The sequence below is a fragment of the Aptenodytes patagonicus genome, chromosome 2 (assembly GCF_965638725.1).
Source record: "Aptenodytes patagonicus chromosome 2, bAptPat1.pri.cur, whole genome shotgun sequence".
Taxonomy (NCBI): domain Eukaryota; kingdom Metazoa; phylum Chordata; class Aves; order Sphenisciformes; family Spheniscidae; genus Aptenodytes; species Aptenodytes patagonicus.
The window spans coordinates 103194514-103216752 of NC_134950.1; the positions used below are offsets into that span (position 1 = coordinate 103194514).

At 42.0% G+C, this 22239-nt stretch overlaps 1 protein-coding gene and 1 long non-coding RNA gene across 2 annotated transcripts in view; one reads left to right on the forward strand and one right to left on the reverse strand.

Moving 5' to 3' along the window:
• Positions 1-35: 35 nt before the first annotated feature.
• LOC143156729 (uncharacterized) lies at positions 36-6024 on the reverse strand. Its single transcript, XR_012994676.1, has 2 exons — positions 5916-6024; positions 36-317 (listed from the first exon to the last, which is right to left on the reverse strand). It is a non-coding gene; the product is annotated as an uncharacterized LOC143156729 (long non-coding RNA).
• A 122-nt stretch (positions 6025-6146) lies between these two features.
• CDKAL1 (CDKAL1 threonylcarbamoyladenosine tRNA methylthiotransferase) overlaps positions 6147-22239 on the forward strand; it is a 440703-nt gene continuing 424610 nt past the window's right edge. The window contains exons 1-4 of the mRNA XM_076330630.1: positions 6147-6210; positions 7502-7539; positions 9185-9351; positions 12082-12194. Coding sequence (XP_076186745.1) covers positions 9185-9351; positions 12082-12194 — 280 coding nt within the window. The 5' untranslated portion in view covers positions 6147-6210; positions 7502-7539. The remainder of the gene's footprint in view (positions 6211-7501; positions 7540-9184; positions 9352-12081; positions 12195-22239) is intronic.

The window sequence follows — 22239 nt, forward strand, 5'->3', positions numbered from 1 at the left end:
ACACATGTAAAGAGACATAGTAGGAGATCCAGAGGTGGGGATAACACAGGTTTCTTTTTATTTATCCCCCTCCCCCCATATGAATTATGAACAGACTTCTTGCAAACTTCCTAGAAATTGGGTTATTCTAGGCTTAAATGACATGAAAGCAGTTGTCGAGGATCTGATAATTCTCCAGAAGTCTCCTAATAGTAGCTTTGAAAAGGAGTTTACTTGAGTCATCTCCAACAGTCTCTTGCACCAAACATGCATTTACGAACTTGTACTCCCTTTCTGGTCTTGGTGCTGCACCTCTCCAGATGCATGGTCATCAATTACTAAAAGAAAAGAAAACTATCAGGATAATAAAATCATAGTAATATGGTTGTTTGCTTAAATGTTACACTTCTGTGTCTTGTCATCTTCCCTGCACACAAGGAGAAGGCTACTATTTTATCTTTTTATGCACCTGTCTATACTCTAACTTCTGCACACAGCAGTACTGAAAGGAAGATTACAGAGAAGATCCTCTGATCTTCTACATTCCCAATAAATAATAAAGGAGGGCTAGAGGACTGTGTTCTCGGATCTCCCTTTGAAGCAAACATGACAATAAATGTTGTCTTTCTCTCCTAACTGTCATAGCTCCCTGACCTGTTCTCAGTTTCTCTGTTCTACGGCTGCCATAAGCACTTTTTCATTCGCCCCTAGAATCTGCTACCGATTGCCAGTTTTCATGTAATTTTCTCTTCTCTTCCTTCTGTTTTCTGTATCTGCTTTGTAAACTTTGGATGTGCTGAGTTGCAGGAGAAAAAAACGAGCCAGTTAAAATACTTAATTCTGCTCCCCTGAGCTAGCACAGTGTACCTCAACGTTTTTCAGCATACAAATATTAGTTTCAGGGAGGTTTTATTGGGGCCCGTATGTGCTGCATTCCTTGGCTGCCAGCAGATGGAAAAGGATTCTGAGAAATCTGTCAAAACCGGCCTGCATGATAGGCAACTACACACAGGAGAGGAGTTTAAAAAAAGGAAAAAAATAGGGGGGTTCCTGCCCTTGAACCTACAGTGAGAACTCATCCACCTACAAATGACAGACACCATCACTTTCTATTCTTTTTGACTTACACCTGAAAGAGTAAATTACACCGTCTTGATGCAGACATGGATGTTTTTGTTGTAGAAAGTAAGTAGGAAAGAGATGTAAGGAACTTTTTGTAGCATGAGACATTGCTACATGTTTAGAAGCACCAAATTTAGCAGTATATGCCATTTTTTTCTCTACGTAACACAGTTAATGCACAATGCCATTAGTGTTCCTGGAGCCAGCAATTCTCAAGATTAAGTGAAGTAAGAGCCTGTATAGCAAAGTCAATGGAGTGATATTAACAAAAGCATAATAAACAAACAGAATTCATCTCCCTATTTTGCTTTTCTTGCTGAAGCAAGATCTGCCTGGCTGTTACTCTACAGCTAAGCAAAGATCAGCAGAATGCTTTGCCTTTATTAAGTTTGGGAGTTTCTTTATCCACTTTTTTCTTTCTAAAACTTGACAGGGACAAAGTGTAATATCTAACAGAAAAAACGGGTTGCTATCAATTCTGAGTGGCGCTGAATGTTGCTGACAAGTGACCAGCCAGATTCTCCTAAATTGCAGGAATAGAGGAAGAAATCTAATTTCTTCTATCTAACTTCAGGACTCTCCAGTTTTTTCCTGCATGCCTTCCTACTTACTTTTCCACCCAGAACTGCATGTTAGTTATCAGAGAATACGGTTGTCACGTAAAAATTGGGCCGTCACTTCCCTGGCTGTTTCCCTTCCCTAAGGATGTTTGTTGAGATGCTCTAAAACAACTAAGGATGTATCTTCTAATAACCATGAGCTAAATTTGAGATTTGTATTTTATTTTCCTAGTAGTTTTTGTATTTTCCAACTACCTACTCCTGCAAAACCTGTAATGACTTAAGATGGTGAGCCAGCCTGAGGCTGGTGTCTTCAAGTCTACCACCCCTGAAGAGTAGGAGGTACGGTATGTGGGCGACTTGGAAAGGAAGTATTCTAAAGCTGTTCTTTGGACAGTCAAGGAACTGGAGCATGTATATTGCCAGTCTATAGAAGGCCAGTACTGGGACTTGTACTGCCAGACACTGCCTCTTAAAAAGTGGCTTTCCCAGCTGAGTATAGATAAGCTTTCTTCCTGCGGTCAGGAGGTGGTAAGGAATCATCTGCTTCCCTTGCTACCTGCTGCACTACCAGCAGTCTGTGTGCAGCTTTATTTGTTATTACGAATTTGCTACAAAGCACTTTAGATTTGTGAGCTTCAAAAGCACTTAAAGGGTGCCTTCCACGTTGTGGCTACATCCTAGGACTGAATAGGACTGTGCTGGCACAAAAGCTGCTTGATATTACGAATTCTTGGCAGTGGGACAAAGTAAGGACTCTGCCGGATCATGCTGAAACTGATCAGCGTGGCCTATTTATGTCACTAGGTATGGGACTCATGGGTTATTCCTGCCTGGGAGCTGCTCTTGGAGCTCGCTGCCTCCCCTTAATGAGTAGTGTTTTGTCAATCTTGGCCATCTGGAGATTTCTGGATAGGTCTTGCAGGCTATCTGTGCTTTGCTCTTTTAGTCAACCATAAAACAGCACTGATGTCTGCCCAGTTTTGTTTAACCAGAGAGGGAACACTTGGCTAGTCAAGATAACTGTGGGGTAGTGCACTGCAGTGCTCCCAGAATAGAGAAGTTAACTTCAAGGATTGCATGTGAAATACTTAGAAAACTGACTACGGGAAACTGAAAAAGAAAAAGGAAGAGAATCGCTAACCTTATCAGGAAGCAGTTAAAATACTGATTGGTTATATATATATATATCATTACTTACTGACATACTAAGGATTACTTACACCCTACTATGAAGGCGGATGCCTGAAATAGATGAATGTGACTACTGATTTTAAAGTGTTTTCCTCCATTCTCTTCTGGGCTAAAAATGCTGCAAAAATAATAAATTACACATCACTCAGTGTCTCACAGAGAGTATCTCTGAAAAGTACTTGGGTGCTTCAACAAAGACCAATCACAAAGGCAAATGTATCTTAAGCTGTAACAATGACTCTATCATGAGGCCAGGGCGATATTAATAGTGCTCAGTCCTGCCTAGAATGATTTGTTCTTAAAGACTGATTTAAATGAAGTGCTTGTTTCTTTCTGTCCCAATTCTCCTCTTCAAACCTCTCCTGTTACTTTGTTCTCATTGTTATCCTTTTTTTGCCTGTGAACATTGTCAGATAAGTGTGACATAAAATAAGCACCAGTTTTTAAGAAAAAGGAGAGGGAGGGCAAGTGATATTCATAGGTAGAAGTTGCCAAGTTTTATCTGCTAGCAGACCAATAGGCCTATTATGGAATACACTCAGGGCTTTCATTCACTTTCCCTCCAGTTCGAGGGAGACTATAATCTGCTATCTGGAGAATAAAATAATAATTCCAAAGGCTCCTTCTAAAGAGAGTAACTTAACGTTCAAAATGCCATTACAAAAAATGGTGATTTTTATATTCTAAAACTGGCTACCTCAAAATAAATATGTTAAAGATGCAATATAAATAATCATTTTAGGTTAACTGTGTGTATTAAAAACAAAGCAATAATATTATGTACACCCTCTATAACACTTCGATCAACAAGGAAACTATACACTTAACAATCTGTCTGCTTAGAGCCCTAGCTTTAGCCATCCAAGTTTAAACACCCAGACTAATGTATTCCAAAATATTAATCAGAAAAGTTGCTACTAGTCCTAAATAGGAGGAAAACAACGCCAGAAACCTTAGCCACCTAATACTAAATATTTTGACCAATGTCTTCCAGACTAAACAGAAAAGTTGCTACTAGCATTGTATTTTGAGGAAATTAATGATTAAAAATAAAAAAGTGTTGTGGCCATAACAGGAATAAATAGCTCATCATTCATTTGGATCAGATACATCAGAATCCAACTGTTTTAACTGGATATGTATTGCTGGACCTAATTTTCAATTAAAATAAAGGTGAGTCTCCAAGGATTCGGGAAACTGGAGCAGAGGACATGTGGCCTTGGTGCTCAGCAGATGCCCTGGCACTAGTTATTTGCACTTCAAACACAGCCACAGTGCGCTGCTGGAGGAAATTCCATTTTCAACTCTACGACTTCACCTTCAGTCTCACAGTATCTGATGCTTCCAGTACAACAGCAGCAGCAGCCTGGCAATTCGATGCCATGCAGATCCCAGCTCCCACGTCATTACAGCCACGCTTCTGGAGCACAGCCTCAAAAAGTGACTCGAGCGCTCTGCCCAGGGGTGCTGACAGACCGATCGGCCATCCTCTTATTTCTGAGGGTGGCGAGGATGGGGAGCCCGCAGCTGTTTTCAACCACCGCCATCTGAAGAGACAACCCCAGATGACCTCCCTCACGGCTCTGGGCTCCGTGGCCAGCAGCATGGTGGCCACCCCAGCCTGGCCCATTACGGCTTCCATGGGATGAATCATAGAATTGTTTAGGTTGGAAAAGACCTCTAAGATCATCGAATCCAACAATTAACCTAGCACTGCCAAGTCCACCACTAAACCATGTCCCCAAGTGCTACATCTACACGTCTTTTAAATACCTCCAGGGATGGGGACTCAACCACCTCCCTGGGCAGCCTGGTCCAAGGCTTGACAACACTTTTGGTGAAGAAATTTTTCCTAATATCCAATCTAAACCTCCCTTGGCGCAACTTGAGGCCATTTCCTCTTGTCCTATTGCTTGTTACTTGGGAGAAGAGACCGACACCCACCTCACTACAACCTCCTTTCAGGTAGTTGTAGAGAGCAATAAGGTCTCCCCTGAGCCTCCTGTTCTCCAGGCTAAACAAACCCAGTTCCCTTAGCCGCTCCTCATCAGACTTGTGCTCTAGACCCTTCAGCAGCTTCGTTGCCCTTCTCTGGACACGCTCCAGCACCTCCATGTCTTTCTTGTAGTGAGGGGCCCAAAACTGAACACAATATTCGAGGTGTGGCCTTACCAGTGCCGAGTACAGGGGCACGATCACATCCCTACTCCTGCTGGCCACACTATTTCTGATACAGGCCAGGATGTTGTTGGCCTTCTTGGCCACCTGGGCACACTGCCGGCTCATATTCATCCAGCTGTTGACCAGCACCCCCAGGTCCTTTTCCACCAGGCAGCTTTCCAGCCACTCTTCCCCAAGCCTGTAGCGCTGCATGGGGTTGTTGTGGCCGAAGTGCAGGACCCGGCACTTGGCCTTGTTGAATCTCATACAGTTGGCCTCGGCCCATCGATCCAGCCTGTCCAGGTCCCTCTGCAGAGCCTTCCTACCCTCGAGCAGACCAACACTTCCACCCAACTTGGTGTCGTCTGCAAACTGAGGGTGCACTCGATCCCCTCGTCCAGATCATTGATAAAGACATTGAACAGAACTGGCCCCAGTACTGAGCCCTGGGGAACACCACTTGTGACTGGCCGCCAACTGGATGTAACTCCATTCACAACTGGTGTTTGGCTCAGCCATCCAGCCAGTTTTCTACCCAGCGAAGAGTATGCCCGTCCAAGCCATGAGCAGCCAGTTTCTCCAGGAGAATGCTGTGGTAAACGGTGTCAAAGGCTTTACTGAAGTCTGGGTAGACCACATCCACAGCCTTTCCCTTATCTGCTAAGCAGGTCACCTTGTCATAGGAGATCAGGTTAGTCAAGCAGGGCCGCGCCCCGCTGCCCCCATTTTTTCCGGGAGCAAAGGAAGCGACGCCGCTCCCCGTTTCTCCCCCCCGTCCCCGCTGAGGGCCGGGGCGGCCCCGTGCAGAGGCCGCGTGAGGAGCCGTTAGAGCTCCAACGGCCCTAGCGGCCGCCGTCCCCAGCTCCGGACAGGCCTCAGCTCTGCTCTTCCTCCACGTACGGCAGTCCACCGGCGAAAGGAGAGGGAGCGCCAGCCCGGCTGTCAAACACCTCGGCGTTCTCGGAGCGGGACGGGTAGGCCCGGCCTGCCGGCGGGCGCCCTACCACCCCGGTGTCCCGCCCCGCCGGGCGGTGCAGCCTCGCGCTCTCTCGCGAGGCTTCGCCGCAGAGCTCGGCGGACTATTTTGGCCGCTGCCGGCTGCCGTCGCGGCCCTGCTGCGCGCGCGGGGGCTTGAGGCGGGGCGCCACGGCCGTGATGGCGGAGTGCAGCTGAGGTGGTGCTGCGCTTGGCGGAGGTGAGCGCCGGGGCTCTCCGTTGAGGCCCCCTTCTCTTCCTCTTCCCTCCTCTCCCCTTCCCCTGCCCGGTTGTGACGGTTATGGCCGAGTCCCCCCCTCCCCCGCCCGGCTCTGCCGGTGTCCCGCCCGCGCGATGCTCCCGTCCCCTGTGGAGCCTCCCCCGGGCTCCGCGTTAAAACCGGGAGGGGGAGATGACCCCTCTGGCGGGAACCTTCAGAGGTTTTGGAGGCCGGGTTGCTGCTCGGGGGTCGGGTGCCCTTAGCGGGATGGAAGCCCGGTGGGGGGCCGAGCCCAGCCTGGCTCCGGGGGGGTCCGTGCTCCAGGTCGGATCAGGTGGCGGCCCGGCTGCGCGCCAGGCTGCCGCTTGCCCGCGGGGATGGAACAAGCTTGCCCTGGGCAAGCCAAGCTGGGCGGTGGGTCGGTCTTATTTTATATTAACGCTACAGTTTCCTTCTGCTCTGTGTAAGCCTGGGGATAAAAGCCCGGGGCTTTACCGGAGACACCTGTTGGTAAATAGAGGAAAGAGCAGTCCTCTTCCACCTGGATGGAAGTTTTCTCTGTGGAAAGAAGTACTCTCTTGCTCTGCACAAGAAGATCAAGGAGGGGTGACCGAAATAGACTGGGGCAAGGGAAGTTTTCTTTGTGTCAAGACATTAAAGACACTTTTATTAGTTTTTATGTATTAACATTCATTTTTTAAAGAGAAATGTGAAGTTCTGTAGGTACAACTTGGCAATATAAGAGGAATACATTAACTTTTAACTTTATTATTGCCTTATTTCAGTCAATCTGTCAGAGTAGCTGCAGGAATCTATATTTATTTATTTGCTTGTGAAGAAGAGATCTTGTGCATGCATATGGAACTAGTGCAGATATCAGGTAATCTGATCTAAAAAAACTTTACTGTGTTTGTAATTAAAAAAAAAATTTGTGAATGTCTTTAGCTAAAATTTACTGTTAATCTCTTTCCCTTCTTTCATTCAAAATTTTAAACACCTGATTGAAGACAGAAATCTGGAGGAGGTCTGAAAGAACTTAAATACATCAGACTTCGACCAAGAAGACTCTATAAAAGAAGGATAAAAAGATTAGTGCCTCTGCTCAGGGAAGGACAGGGAAAATGCAGCTACTGTTCCAGCTTGTCAGCCAGTCTTAACGAGGTCAAACTGAGCAAGAAACATATTTCTGCAAAGGGAGGATGAATGCTTGTTGGACAATAACATGACCTTGTGGTTTTCTGTCTGCTAGTTCTACTTGTTCATGTCATGTCTTTTTTTCTTTTTCCTCCAGGATTATTATCCAAGAGGATTTAGACCTTGCTAAAAAAGGTATGAATTTTATTTTGGCTGTATTCTTTCTTTTGTGGGCCACTGACATAAAGTAAGCTTATTTGTTTTGCCAGCTGCTCCATTATATCAGATATTTTTCTGGAAGAGAGAAAAACCAACAGAAGAAAACCTTTTTTTCCTTCCTTGTATTGAATTGATAACTTTACCTATTTGTACATACTGTTAGAGGTATAAAGTAATGTAAGGGATGTCACCTCCACCCCAGTATTCTTTATTGCTAGACTTTTCACAGCTTTTTATTTTTGTTCATCCTTTGCTGCATTTTTTTTATAGATCCTGGGATTTTTGATCTAGACGAATGCTAAATGCGTAAATATCTTTGTCAGGTGCATCCTCTTTGTGACATCCTTATATTCCTTTTTAAGTTAAATGCAGTTGTGTAATGGTTCAGGTTATATGAAGTTTTATTTTGAAGTATATTTTGCAAGATTGACTGAAGGACACATACTGGGAAAATGCACAGGTGTTTAACTTCTTATATTCAAGAATAATTCAGTTGCAACATCGGAAAGTATTTTGTACGCCAGTAGCCTGACTTTTCTGTTCCTGAAATCTGGTTTTAAAGAAATTAAAGCCTTGTTTGTTTTGTTCTTCACTGTCAGTTAGGAAAGTGTTGTATTTTCCCTGTAAACTCTGTGAAATGCCTTTGTGTGATTTCCCTAGTAAACTGTTGAGCCATGTACAAAACCAAGTTTCCAATGGTAAATCAGACTTTATTCTGATTAAGAATTACACGCAGCACAGTGTGAGGTGTGTAATTAATGCGGTAACTTTTTTTTATAGGCTCCTTTAGCAAATAACTCTCTTCCTTTCCTGAAAACTGATCTGGATCTTGAGATCTGCTGAGAGATATAAATGCATATATATTTACTTTCTTGTGGAAAATATAATTAGATTTTAATGATCATCTAGTATATTATATGAGCCAGATGATAATCTAGCTATTTTATATTAGCTAGGTATAGTTGTTTAACATCTTGTATGTGAGGATAGGAATTCTTATTTTGCTGTCCTGATGAATGAAGTAATTCAAATGAAAGGCCTGTGGGATCAGGAATTCTAGAAATAGTTCGGTTTGTTTTCAAAAGGACTATGAAGACATACTGAAATACTGCGCACTTGTTTTCAGCACACAAATAAAAGAGCCAGAACAGCCTCTGAAGCAGGCACTTGAGTGCTGTATCTTCCATTATTCTCCTGTGATGTGTGTGGAAGCATATCTATCACGTAACATGAACTCATTATTTCACCATGATGACTGACATGATTAAGAGTACTTGTATCTTGGATATGTCATGTCAGAGGAGCAGCAGGGTTTTTGAATTAGAAGATGACAAGGTACAGATTACTTAAAAAAAAAAAAAAAAAAAAAAAAAAAAAATTTCTATATGGTTTGTGTTTTTCTCCCTACCTGTGTTTGAGACCTCAGGGGAAGAGGGCATCAGGAAATATTTCTGGGTAGTTGATTGTTTTTATGTGCTCAGTATCGGTCATATGTATGCTATATTGCAGGTGTATGTAGAAATATATCTGACTTCTTGTGAGAACATATGCAGTAGATACGAGGCCTTGGTTTTGTATTCAAATGCTTGCTAATACCGGTCTTCTCTAATGCTTCTTGAAGATGCCTGCTGCCTGTGATTCAGTGCTTGAAGATATTGAAGATATTGTGTCAGCAGAAGATTTGAAACCACATGATCGGCAGTTTGTAAGAAAGAATGTTTTTCCGAAAGTGCGAAAACGCAATTCACAAAAAAATATTCAGACAGATGACGATCCCCCAAGTGACAGGTAAATTCTTCCATCAACCCTATCTTGTTGCTTTTCTCATATCTTGTGTGCACTGTCAGCTTCTAAAAATAAGGTGGGAATTCTCATTATCTCATAATGTAAAATCTGAATACAAGATAAAAATGAGTAAAATAGTGTTTATAAAATGTAGTGATAATGAATAATAAATTGTAAGCAAATTTCTTGTCCTAGACAAGCTTTCTGTAGAAATCAGTTCTGACTGAGATATTGATTAATGGAGTAATCAGACTGGAAAAATGGTTCCTGTTACTTAAGCTTTTATGTGTAAAATATTTCTGAAAAATTGTCTGCTTCACCCTAATTACCTAAATAGAAGCTGAGCTCTTAAAAATGCAGTCCTGGAGTAGCCTTTTGACATCTGGAATGAGAAATATAAACAAAATTCTGAGAATCACAAAAGGGTTGAGGTTGGAAGGGACATCTGGAGGTCATCTTGTCCAAACACCCTGCTCAAGCAGGGCCACCTAGAACCAGTTGGCCAGGACAATGCCTAGATAGTTTTTGGGTATCTCTAGGGATGGAGACTCCACAACCTCCCTGGATAACCTGTGCCAGTGCCAGTCACCCTCACAGTGAAAAAGTTTCCTGATGTTCAGAGGGAACCTCCTGTGTTTCAGTTTGTGCCCGTAGCCTCTGGTCCTGTCACCGGGCACCACTGAGAACAGCCTGGCTCCGTCTTCTTTACACCCTCCCTTCAGGTATTTATAGACATTGATAAGATCCCCCCATTTGAGCCTTCTCTTCTCCGGGCTGAACAGCCCCAGCTCTCTCAGCCTTTCCTCTTATGAGAGATGCTCCAGTCCCTTCATCATCTTCATGGCCTTTTGTTGGACTGTCTCCAGTACGTCCATATATCTCTTGTGGGTGCATCCCATCAGGGCCCAGGGACTTATGTATGTCCAGTTTGCCGAAGTATTCCCTGACCTGATCCTCTTCCACCAAGGGTACCTCTTCCTTGCTTCAGTCTTTCCACCTGGTTTCTAGAACCTGGGATTTCCAAAGGCTATACTTTTTGTATGTACATCCTGCAAGTGATACAGTGAAACTTCTTTTGAACATATTGTTTTATTTCAGTGGAAATAGTATGCAATAACTATGGAACGTGTCTTTGCATTTTTCCTTCTTGTGATTCCCATAAGAACAGAATGAACTTTCTGCTGCAGTGGAATTGATTAAAGTATAGGTAAACTCAGTTATTGATTCTAGTTTCTACTGCAGTTCAGAGATCTGGATTTTGGTCCCCTCCCCCATTGATTTCAAGCTGGTGGATAAAATTTCCCTGCATTATAAAGACAAAAATAAAGTATGTCTGGAATGCACAGGAGATTCAATTTTGGTTTTTTCATTAGTGTTCAATAGAGGTTCTATAAGCATAACAATGCACCTTTATGTGAAGCCCCATAGAAGTGCATTGACCCCATTCAGCCAGGAGTGTATGTACAGCTGAACTGGTGGTCTATAGATACTTCACACTAGCACTCCATACTTCTAAGTATTCAGGTAGTATATATTATCTAACAGGCTGTATTTTAGTGTTTTTGACCCAAGAAAGCACACTGAATGTATGTTGATAGTAGGAAGTCTAAATACATTGTACATGTGCAACGTGTTGCACATGTCTACTTAATGATCATTAATTTTCCATCAACCAATTTCTATTTCTAGCTAGGGGAAGTATCTTTAAAAAAAGAAGGGGGTGGGGGGGAGAAAAAAACCATGTGGGCAGGGCAAAGGATTGTTTTCCAGGATGTGTGTCATTATTGTACTGGCATCTTCAGCTCATTGGCACAGTTATCCCAGGAGTTTCAGTGAGAGCTTCTTGCAGAATTTTTTGTTGGTTCTTGAACCATTGTGTGCCAGCTCCATGGTGCAGATCTGCCATGCTGTGTCTGTAGAGAAAAGGGATACAAGCTTTCAGATGTTAGTGTGGTTGGTGGCAGGCTTAAGTTAAGAATTTATAAAGATGGCTTTTATGGAGGGAACTACAATCAATGGGTGCCATAATATCAAAAGGTTGCAGTTTAGCTCTAACAGTTTGTTTGCTCACCCCTCCTTCCAGTAGGTTGGGGGAGAGAATTGGAAGAGCAAAAGCGAGAAAACTTGTGGGTTGAGATAAAAACAGTTTAAGTGAAGGAAAGAGTAGGGAAAAAACCCCAAGTGATGCAAAAGCAATCACTCACCACCTCCCACAAGCAGACTGATGCCCAGCCAGTCTCAGAACAATGGCTAGTTTGGAAAGACCAAACCCCCAGTTTTTATTGCTGAGCATGATATCATCTGGTATGGATTATCCTTTCGGTCAATTTGGGTCAGCTCTAATGTCCATGTTACCTCCCAACCTGTTGTCCATCTCCAGCCTGCTTGTGGTGGGGTGGAGCACAGTGGGAAACAGGAGGTTTTGGTGCTGTGCAAGCACTGTTCAGCAATAGCTATAACACAGGTGTGTTATCAACACTGTTTTAGTCACAAATATAAAACATAGCACCGTATGGGTTTCTGTGGAGAAAGTTAACTCCATGCCAGCCAGACCTAATACCCATTACACTAAAATCATACATGATGTTCTTCCCTAGCTGTTTTGGAGCTGCTACTGTTTGTGTTGCTTATTTTATGTTTGGAGCATTACAGCTAGTTGAGTTTGTTCAGTGGGCTTAAAGGGGAAGCTTGTTCATCTTAACTTGCCTTTTTCATTCATTTTTTACTTAACAGCATTATTCCTGGTGCTCAGAAAATCTGGATTCGCACATGGGGATGTTCTCACAATAATTCAGATGGTGAATATATGGCTGGACAGCTGGCTGCGTATGGATACAAAATTACAGGTAACAATATCAGACAAGTCGCATAATTCAGGTTTTTTGGGTGAATGTTCAGAGCTGTCAAGCTGTCATCAAATGGTTTTAGTCTTAATTACATTTTTTTTAAATCCCTCTTTGATCTCTTTCTGATTTGAAGGTGAGGAGGTAAAGTGTTTTCCCCGGATTAAGCAGAATGATTACTTCTGCTATGCTTTCTTTATACTGAAAGATGAGTGCTTTCAAAATAGTTAGGTCTTCCTGACAGGGCAGCCATCTAATAGGTGTCATGCAGTGCCTTTTGCGGGCTTTTTGCTTGCTAAACTTAATTGAAAAGTTTTTATAAGAGTGGAAGGGAAAGATTTTAATTCTTGGGCAGAATCTAGCTGGTTGTCTGATTGTAGTTGGTGAAGCCCAAGTGAGAGAGAGAGGAAGGAAGTGTGTTGTCACTTAGTGATGTTTGCTGTTGGAGCAGAGTTGAACTACATGTGAATGATCCTTTGTTTTCGGAGGCATGATCAGTATGGTGGAGGTGGGATGATATGGGATTGTATTTCGTACATTTGAAAAAGCTGAAAATGCTATTTCTCATTTCCTTCGAATACTTTAAAATACTCCCTGTCATCTTATTCCACCCCTCCCCACCCCCCAACCCTAAACAAAAAACCCTGAATTTGTGGTTTTGCTGGCCACATTTCGTCTCCTTAATGCAAAACTTGTTGAGAGAAAAGCTGTAGAAAGCTGAAAACGTAGACTGATGCCGTGTTTCAATGGAGAATTATCATCTGAATACTTTTGTGTAGCTTATGACTAGTCAAAATAAAAATTTAAATTTTATTCATTAATTCAAGTTTTGGTCTGTCTTGCGTTTAAACTTGCGTCCTGCTTGTACTGAAAGACGGCGAAGTTGTCTTTCCTGACACTTTGCTAGAAGTATTTTATTCCTGATTTCACAAAATGCTTGTTTCTTTTCTTGAATGTCTCATGATATTGTTAAACAATTACATCTCACTTCCCTTTTTTGCAGTTGATCTTTCTGTATTTATCTAAGAAACTAGATGCTGAATTATTTTAGGGAACCCAGGTGATTCTTTAATTAGTAGTTCAACTCTGGAGTAGGTATGCTCTTTCCACAGACAAGTGGAGTGCTGGTCCAAAAAGCCTTATTTGTGACAGCTGTTTGTGTAAGACTACAAATGAGTTCTCAGTTTTGCCTTGTTATGGCTTTCTTAAATTTAACTTCTCTTTACCTTAATTTCTGTAATGCATAGTGTTCTAGAAGCTACTTCTGGCTTGTCAAGATTTGGATGGCTAGCCTGTGCTTTTGGAATTTTATTGGGAGAAATGTGGGAAAGGTGGAGTGCAGCGAAGGAAGGAACTACCTAAAATTTTTGATACGTTCTCTGTTTAGAAAATTAAGCATTCATAACTTTAGAATAGAAATAAGTCTACATCTAGAATCTGAAATTGAGAACTAAAAACTGAATAAAAGTTGCAGTAGCTGGGACAGGAATACCTACAGAGTAATTTTGGTAACTGTGTATGAAATTGACTGGTCATTATTAAATTGATGTCTAGATTTAGTTTATTTGTGTGTATGTATATACATATATTAAATCAAACAAACAAAAAAAACCTCCCAACGCTGAGGTGGTAGGCAGAAATTACCAGTGTGGTTTCTTCTTTGTGAAATTAGATAACTTTTTAAGCTGATATATTTAAGGACCTCTGGAAATTTCATTTTTGTTCAACAGGACAAAAATATTGGCTACAAATTCTGGCTAAAGTATATTTTAACAAATCCATCTGTTGAATGTTCTTTATAGGCTGTTAATGAAGCTGGAACTGAGTGCAAGTATTGCAAGTATGGTAGCTGTGTGTGAGAATATGAGGTGGTGAAGAGAGCAACTGCCTTTCTGCTCAATATAGTGATGCTTCTGGCGACAAGTGCGTATGAAAGTGCTCTATTACTGCTTGGATTACCGATAATGTCTCTCGGGGTTTCACACTGGGACTGACCTATTTAATGTCTTTTATGGACTTGGAAGACGGGATATAATGTACCTTCAGCAAGTTTGTAGACTGTGCCAAACTAGGGGGGAAGCGGTTGATAGGCTGGAAACCAGTGCTGTGGTTCAGAGGCACCTTAACAGACTAGAAAAAGAGCTAGCGGAAACCATATGACATTTAGCAAAGGCAAACGCAAAATCCTAGGGTTGGCCTAACCCCAGCTAGTGGTAAAGGTGGGGGTGGGCAGACTGATTAGAAAGCAGCTTTGCAGGAAAAGATTTTGGGATTGAGGTAGACAAGAAGTTGAACATGAGTCAGCAATGTGCTCTTGTAGCAAAAAAGGCGAACTGCATCCTGGGCTGTGTTGAGTGTAGCCAGCTGGTCTGGGAAAGTGGTCCTTCAGCTCTTTGTGGTACTTGTGAGACAGCGTTTGGAGTGCTGTGTCCAGTGATCCAGCCTTGGCCCAGTTTTGGGCTCCCGGGAAAAGAGAGTGTGATGTAGTGGAGCGAGTCCAGTGGAGGCCACCAAGATGGTTAGGGAGCACACGGTGTATGAGGAGAGACTGGGAAGATTGGGTTTCTTTAGCCTTAAGAAGAGAAGGCTCATGGAAGATCCTAGTTGCAGACAGCAATACCCAGTAGGAGGGTAGAGAGAAAATGGAGTCACTTGCTTATCAAAGGTGTGCAGTGAGACAAAAGACAACAGTCTTGCTCTTGACAAAGTGGCAGTTAGGATTTTTGGCATCTGGTACATAACTTAATTGCTTACGCTGTCCTTCTTTCCGTAGAGGAAATGCCAATATAGAAAGTTTCCCAACATTTCTTGAGTATCTCTCATCAATCCCTTTTTAAGAAAGCACTTTTTTTTTTTTTGTAGTAAGCCATCTGGGAAGTTCAGATAGAATGTCAAGAAGGGATTTAATCTCTTTGTCCTATACAGTGAAGTAGTTAGTAAGTATTGCTTAACATAATTCACATTTCAAACATTTCTTGAAATTAAACTTAATATTGTTTACATTATGCAACCCCCCCAAAAAAAATGTTTTGCAAGAGCTGATTTCTAAATCAGTGCCTCTCTCTGTTGCTGGAATTTGTTAGTTTAATGTAAAACATATAAACTTGAAGAAAATACAGAAATACTCACTAAGGTGAAAGATTATCTGTTGTCACAGCATCTTTGACAGCTGGTACTTAAATAATTAAGTCTTTTGATTAGCCTGTTTCCTATGTGTTCCTAAGTTTTTGAGTCAACAACACTTATTGAAGAGATGCTGGAATAAAGTTCTGATTCTAGGAAAGTAAAATGTGACCTTTACTTGCAGTTCTTGCTTCATTGTAAGGGAAATGGTCAAGTACTCTTTCTATTGTCTTCTATGGAATTGCAAGATTGAAAAAATGTGGAAGAAAAGCAGCATCAGACAGACTTTTATTGCTAACCAGAAGTTGTAACAATGCAACCTGCCTTGTAAGTTGACTTAGCTGAAACTGAACATTGATATAATGATGTCTTCTAATTACAGAAATAAATTTTTATGACTTGTTGCAAAAATCTTATTGTAATTCTGTTCCTTATCCCTGTTTTGATTCTACCCTGTTCTTGATTTGAACTCTCTTCAGGGGATGCAGAAGTCTTCCCCCCCGCCCCCCCCTTCTTCTTGCCTTTCATCTGTTTCAAAAATGTTCTTTCTGTACAAGCACCCTTTGTTGCTTTCAGGAGTGGCTATATCCAAAGGTGAAAACTGAGGGCTGTGCTACAGTTTTTCACAGCAAAGACTACCTCTGTCTGGGGAGAGGGCGCAGTGTGAATTGGCAATATACAGATAATGCAGTAACAGCAATACTGATTGAAAATCAGGAACTGCATCAGCTTAAAAAAAGGCAAAGGGAAACCAGCAGAAGAGCTGAATCTATTTTTGTATCTGCTTTTACAATGCGAAGGTAGGCAGTATTCTGAACAAATCTTGCATACCATCCTGTGGGAACACAAAGCTCCTTTGTTAGTCTGAGCCACACAGAAATGTGTGGACCAGCTGGTATCAGCGTAGGGCTGTACCATGTTACTTGTTCATGTTCTGAAAACAGTGTAGCTGATGGTGGCTCTACTGGTTCTAAAACTGGTTTTGGTTTCTTGGCAGCATGACTTGCTGTATAGTTTAGATATGCCTGCAGACCTACTAGAGTGCTCCCTTTGAGATACACCTTGGAGGAAGAAACTCTCATGGTACAGAGAAGTAATGCCTACTGTGAAAAAGGGGAAGTGGGCGAGCTGGGAGCGCTCAAATACTGTGAGCCAGATGATTGTTTGGGAAGGGAATTCAGTATGTGTGCCACTTAACAGTATTTTCTCTCTGAAAAATGGAACCGAGCACGTATAGTCAGACATAAAAGGAATTGACTTCTGCAGCGGATAGTCGTATTAGCATTTGTTGGCCTCTGTAGGTTTCTGGTTCTGTGGAATGAATGGTTTTTGGCCCAGCCTTCTTGCATGCATATTGATGGATCAAGCAGTTAGGTATGCTTGTTATTTAGTAATAATTGTTACTGGCTTGAGGCTGTTCAGGTCCAAAGCATTCTCTCCTCAGTCATTGTAAAACATGCTGGGGGTGGGAAAGACATTACTGATGACTTACAAATACCAGAAGAATGAACAGTAACTTTTCCTTTTATGAAGAGGAGGCAAAACCTGTTATTAACAAACATTCAGCAAAAGTAAACCAGTAACAGCTTATCTGCACTACATTTTTATTTATTTATTTATTTACTTTAGAAATAAGTGCTAGCATGGAATGTTTTTCCTCCTGTAGTATGAGATTCCAGAAGCAACAAGGGGTGGAATTATTTTTGTTGCTAATTCAGTGAGCTTGGCTTTCGTTTAGTACGTAAACTAGGTTATATTATAGACCCTCAGCTTTACTTGTGCTGTTTTAGAGTAGTCTTTGTTCAGGCATCCTCTTTACTATCTTGCCCAATTTTTCTGCAAGTTTGTTGGATGGAAAGATGCTGTATTTTTCATGGGTTCCTTCCTGTAGTTCTTAGAGCTCACTCCATTACTGTGATTATGGTATTTATTGGTGAGACTTGCCAGTTTCTGTTGAAGCTTAATGTTTATAGTCCATGTTATATGTCTTACAACTCTGAAATTCACTGTGCAGAGAACTTATTTATTTCTCTAGAGCAAATCTCAACTAATATTTTGAAATACTGTTAAAGAAGTTCTCTGTTTTTTATTGCCTCTTCTACTTGTTACTTTTCTGAACGCTTGTCAGTTTTGTTTACCAGTGGATACAGCTGAGGTATCCTTAAGACTGCTGAAACAGTAAATTTGAGTAGAAGAAGGAAAAAGATGAGGAAGAACAAATGCTCTGATCTACCTAAGACCTCATGTTGAAAAGAAGACAGATGTAAAAGGAAACATGCTTAGTCTGCTGTTGAAAAAGCAGATGAGGTGCTACAAACTAATACAGACTTCAGCGTTCAAAGGCATTGCCTAGTGTTCATCGTGTTGCCTAAGCCATGCTTCCATAGGCTTTGGCCATCCCCATACAGATACAGCAACGTGTGCTGCAGCATCCATTTGATTCATCCAAGAGGAAAATAAAGAAAATGACTGATTGTATAGGTATTGACTCTTGGTTCCTAAATCGCAATTCAGAATCTGGTGCTTTGTTTTAAGGGTTGTTTTAAAAGTACTTTTCTACTGCACAATAAAATTTTAATAATTTTAGGTTTTGATTTATTTTGTTGTCCTAAAGTAGAGATCTCTTTAACAGGTTACTGTATTCTATACATTTGTTAATGTAAAATTAACTCTTTGCAGCCTGGGTAGTGGTTGACTAAAGTTTCTGCTGGTTTCTGGTGTATGCTTTTAGTTGCTCAGAATCAGCAGTTGGTCTTTGCATTTTTCTCTCTACGCCCTGCTGGTAATGCTTCTCTGTTGCTTCATAAGTATCATGCAAAACAAACGGTAGTGATTACCATGTAATTTTGGGGTGCTCTGAGCCATCCTCATTGTGAGATATTTTTAGTACTCTTTTTTAAGCTAAAAGACAAATCTTTATTAGCTGCTCATTAAATGCTTGATATTTAGCCTTATCAATCAGAGAATTCAAGTTTAGTCTTTGCTTTTAGATTTGTACTTTTCAAGTGGTTGTTATTGCAGTGCCAATTTAGTAAAAAAGATACTTTACAACCTTTTTGTTTGTTTGGGGGGTGGTGGTGGTGGTGTTTAAATGCACAAAATAGCCCAAACTACTTTTCTGGTGATGAGAGCCGTTTCTGTTTTCTCTGACAACACTGCAGTCATGAAACTGTCATCCTCTGTGAAGCAGCTGAGCAATGGAGAAAAGTGAACCGAGGCGTAAATCCTGTGGTGTTTTGTACCCTTGCTGAAGAATTCCCCTGTTGTATAATTTGTAAAATCACAATCCTGTATGATTTTTGCATTGCTTGATAACCTTACACACCTGCATAACTACTCCTGTGACAGATTTCTTTTTCAGATTCAAACTGATTGATAATCTGGACGTAAAAGCTTTTGGTTGTTGATACTGAGAAAGGCAGTAAAGTAACTTATTTCTGTACCTGTTGTTAAAGCAAGATAATTGTCTTAACAGTTTCAGTGATACGGTCTTCTGCTTTCAGGAGGTCTAAGTTGCTGCTGCTTGTCACAGGTTTGCATTGTGTTTTGGTTCTTGGTGCTCTGGCCTGAAAACCCTGCTCTGTCATGCACAGTTAGTATGTGAATGCTTGGGATGTGGGTGTGGTGGTTTTTGTTATGTTTAGTCTCGTTCTTTCACTGCTGCTGAAATAATTGTTACAGTTGGACATATCAAGAACCATCTTCCAAGGAGATGTCATCCATTTAAAATCTGAAACTTTTGTGGTGAGATGGTTAAGAGGATGAGGAGAGAAGGTGAAATGGGACATAGGGGAAAAATGAAAGGTGATACTCATGAGATGAAACAGATGGGTTTGCATGAATGGATCAAGATTTCACAGTTCTTTGGGAGGAATACAGGTGTTCCCAGTGCAGCCTGAAGTGTCCTATAAGCCAATGAGTGGGATGATGGGTCTGGATATTGTTGGGGTGCTTTCTTGCAGTGTAGTCATCGTGCCATGACTCATCTGCAGCAGTGCATGTTCCCCAGGTCTCTGTAAACTAATGTATAATTGTGCCTTTGGCAGCTGTGTATTACTGTATTACTGCTCCTGTGTTACCTGTAAAACTTTCTAGTGTGTGTGGCTAGAGTTCTGTTACTTATCACCTCTGACTTCTAGCACAGTGCAAGATACACAACCTCTTTGCGGTGAGTTTTTCCCACCTCAGCTTTCTCAGCATCAACTTTTAACTCCTGTTAGGCAGCTTTCTGTTAAGTGGAGTATCTAGCTTTGAGGATGTTGTCTCTGTTACAAGATAGAACTCCTAATTCTCAAACTGGGAAACTTTTCCCCTGTTTATGGGGGAACTAGAAAAAGCTAGTGTGTTTTCCCCTCATAACTGCTTCCTATATCACTGCCATTAGAGCTTGATCTGACAAGTATGTACTGTTTTCTTTATCCCACTTAAAATCACCTATTTTACAGTCCATCTAAATTAAATTGATTTCTTTTTTTTCTTTTAGTGTTTTTCTTTCACAGTCACAGAGCTGGCAACTGAAAGTTGGGAGCAGGCCTGAGAGGCTGAATAAATCCTACATGCACAGTATCTTCAGAGACACTTGTAGAGAGATTACATAGGTAAATTTAAGCATGCATACATGCTTAGGTTTAATTCTAGTGGCAAAGCGATTGACTGCATGCTCTAGTGGTTGTGCAATAGGGTTTAGTTCTGGCAATGCTGAACTTCATATAATCCAGAAGAATGAGTTTGAAAAAGATTGAACCATGAAAGGTAAATTTCAACTTCATTTCAACCTCGTATCTGGAATGTGTTCCTGTAGTAGATGGTTAAGCAATCAGTAAATGAAGCATAAATAGCAGTGATGAAGTGAGTTCAACATAGACATATAGGTGATGTAGAGCTTTGTAGGGTGCTCTACTGAGACATTAGTTTCACGTGGTTCTTTGCACTACAAGTAATAATTTATAGAAGATTTATAAAAGATAGTGGGAGAACAGACCAGATTTTTATAACCTGAAGAGATTTTTGACCATGTACTCTCAGAAGTAGGAGCAAGATCATGTTTTAATCAGCATTTATAGGAGCACCTGAAAAAGACTTGTTTGTTACCTGAGGTGACTGGGGAATAGTGGAGGAGGGTTAATGTTTACTGCAGGCTCTTGCTATAATTTGGCTACAGTTTCATTTGCTAGGAAATCACAGAATCATTAAGGTTGGAAAAGACCTCTAAGATCATTGAGTCCAACCCTCAACCCAACACCACCATGCCCACTAAACCACGTCCCTAAGCGCCTCATCTACACGTCTTTTAAATACCTCCAGGGATGGGGACTCAACCACCTCCCTGGGCAGCCTGTTCCAATGTTTAACCACTCTTTCAGTAAAGACATTTTTCCTCACATCCAATCTAAACCTCCCCTGACGCAACTTGAGGCCATTTCCTCTTGTCCTATCGCTTGTTACTTGGGAGAAGAGACTGACACCCACCTCACTACAGCCTCCTTTCAGGTAGTTGTAGAGAGCAATAAGGTCTCTCCTGAGCCTCCTGTTCTCCAGGCTAAACAACCCCAGTTCCCTCAGCTGCTCCTCATCAGACTTGTTCTCCAGACCCTTCATCAGCTTTGTTGCCCTTCTCTGGACACGCTCCAGCACCTCAATGTCCTTCTTGTAGTGAGGGGCCCAAAACTGAACACAGTATTTGAGGTGCGGTCTCACCAGTGCCAAGTACAGGGGCACGATCACATCCCTACTCCTGCTGGCCACACTATTTCTGATACAGGCCAGGATGTTGTTGGCCTTGGCCACCTGGGCACACTGCTGGCTCATGTTCAGCTGGCTGTCAGCCAGCACCCCCAGGTCCTTCTCTGCTGGGCAGCTTTCCAGCCACTCTTCCCCAAGCCTGTAGCGCTGCATGGGGTTGTTGTGACCCAAGTGCAGGACCCGGCACTTGGCCTTGTTGAATCTCAAACTGTTGGCCTCGGCCCATCGATCCAGCCTGTCCAGATCCCTCTGCAGAGCCTTCCTACCCTCAAGCAGATCAACACTCCCGCCCAGCTTGGTGTCATCTGCAAACTTACTGAGGGTGCACTCGATCCCTTCCTCCAGATCTTTGATAAAGATATTGAACAAGACCGGCCCCAAAACTGAGCCCTGGGAAAGCTGAAGCTTAGCTGCAAGGTCCTTGTTTTCGAGAAATTGCTGATTAGGATGAAGTTCTGTAAACTTGCCATGGTCAGCCTTTGCTGTGCAACTTTGCATTGAGATGCTGTTAATGTATTTTGGGAATGCTTTTTTGACAGTTGCAGTGTGGGTGCCTGTGCATGTGTGAGCTGCTACTGCTTTATGTTACTCCACAGAGGCAAGGCAAGCCTAAGTGAGTTAGTTTCTGGCTTCTTGATGATAAGAATTTCGAATGTAGCACAACTGATCTTGAACTGTGCTGTGTCTCCAAAAACAGAGCATTAACCTATATTGTTCTTTTTCTGTCAGGCCTGAGGGTATGTTAAGAGACAAGGCTGCCATGTGACTATGGAGGCTGGCTGGCGACAGTAGAAATTCACTAAGCAGATAAGAGACACAAACTGGTTTTGGTGTTTTTCCTCATTGATGGGATCAAATAAAGTACTTCTTTCTCTCTCTTCCTCCCCCCCCCCCCCCCCCCCCCCCCCCCCCCGAACAGACCTGAGTGTGATTTCTCTTTCCTTCTTCATGGCCAACTTGGGTTATGTTCATGTAAGCCTGGTAAGCGTTTCCATGGCTCCCAGGTGTAAAAACAGGTCCTGTTACTGAGCAAACAAGTGAAAACGCGTGTAGATATTTTTCATCTCTCCCAGAGTCCCATCCCATCCTTGGAGTGTATCTGTTGCATCTTAAATTGTCTGTGCTTTTCACTTATGCCTTTTTCCTCTTTTTTTTTTTTTTTTTTTTTTTTTAATGATACAGC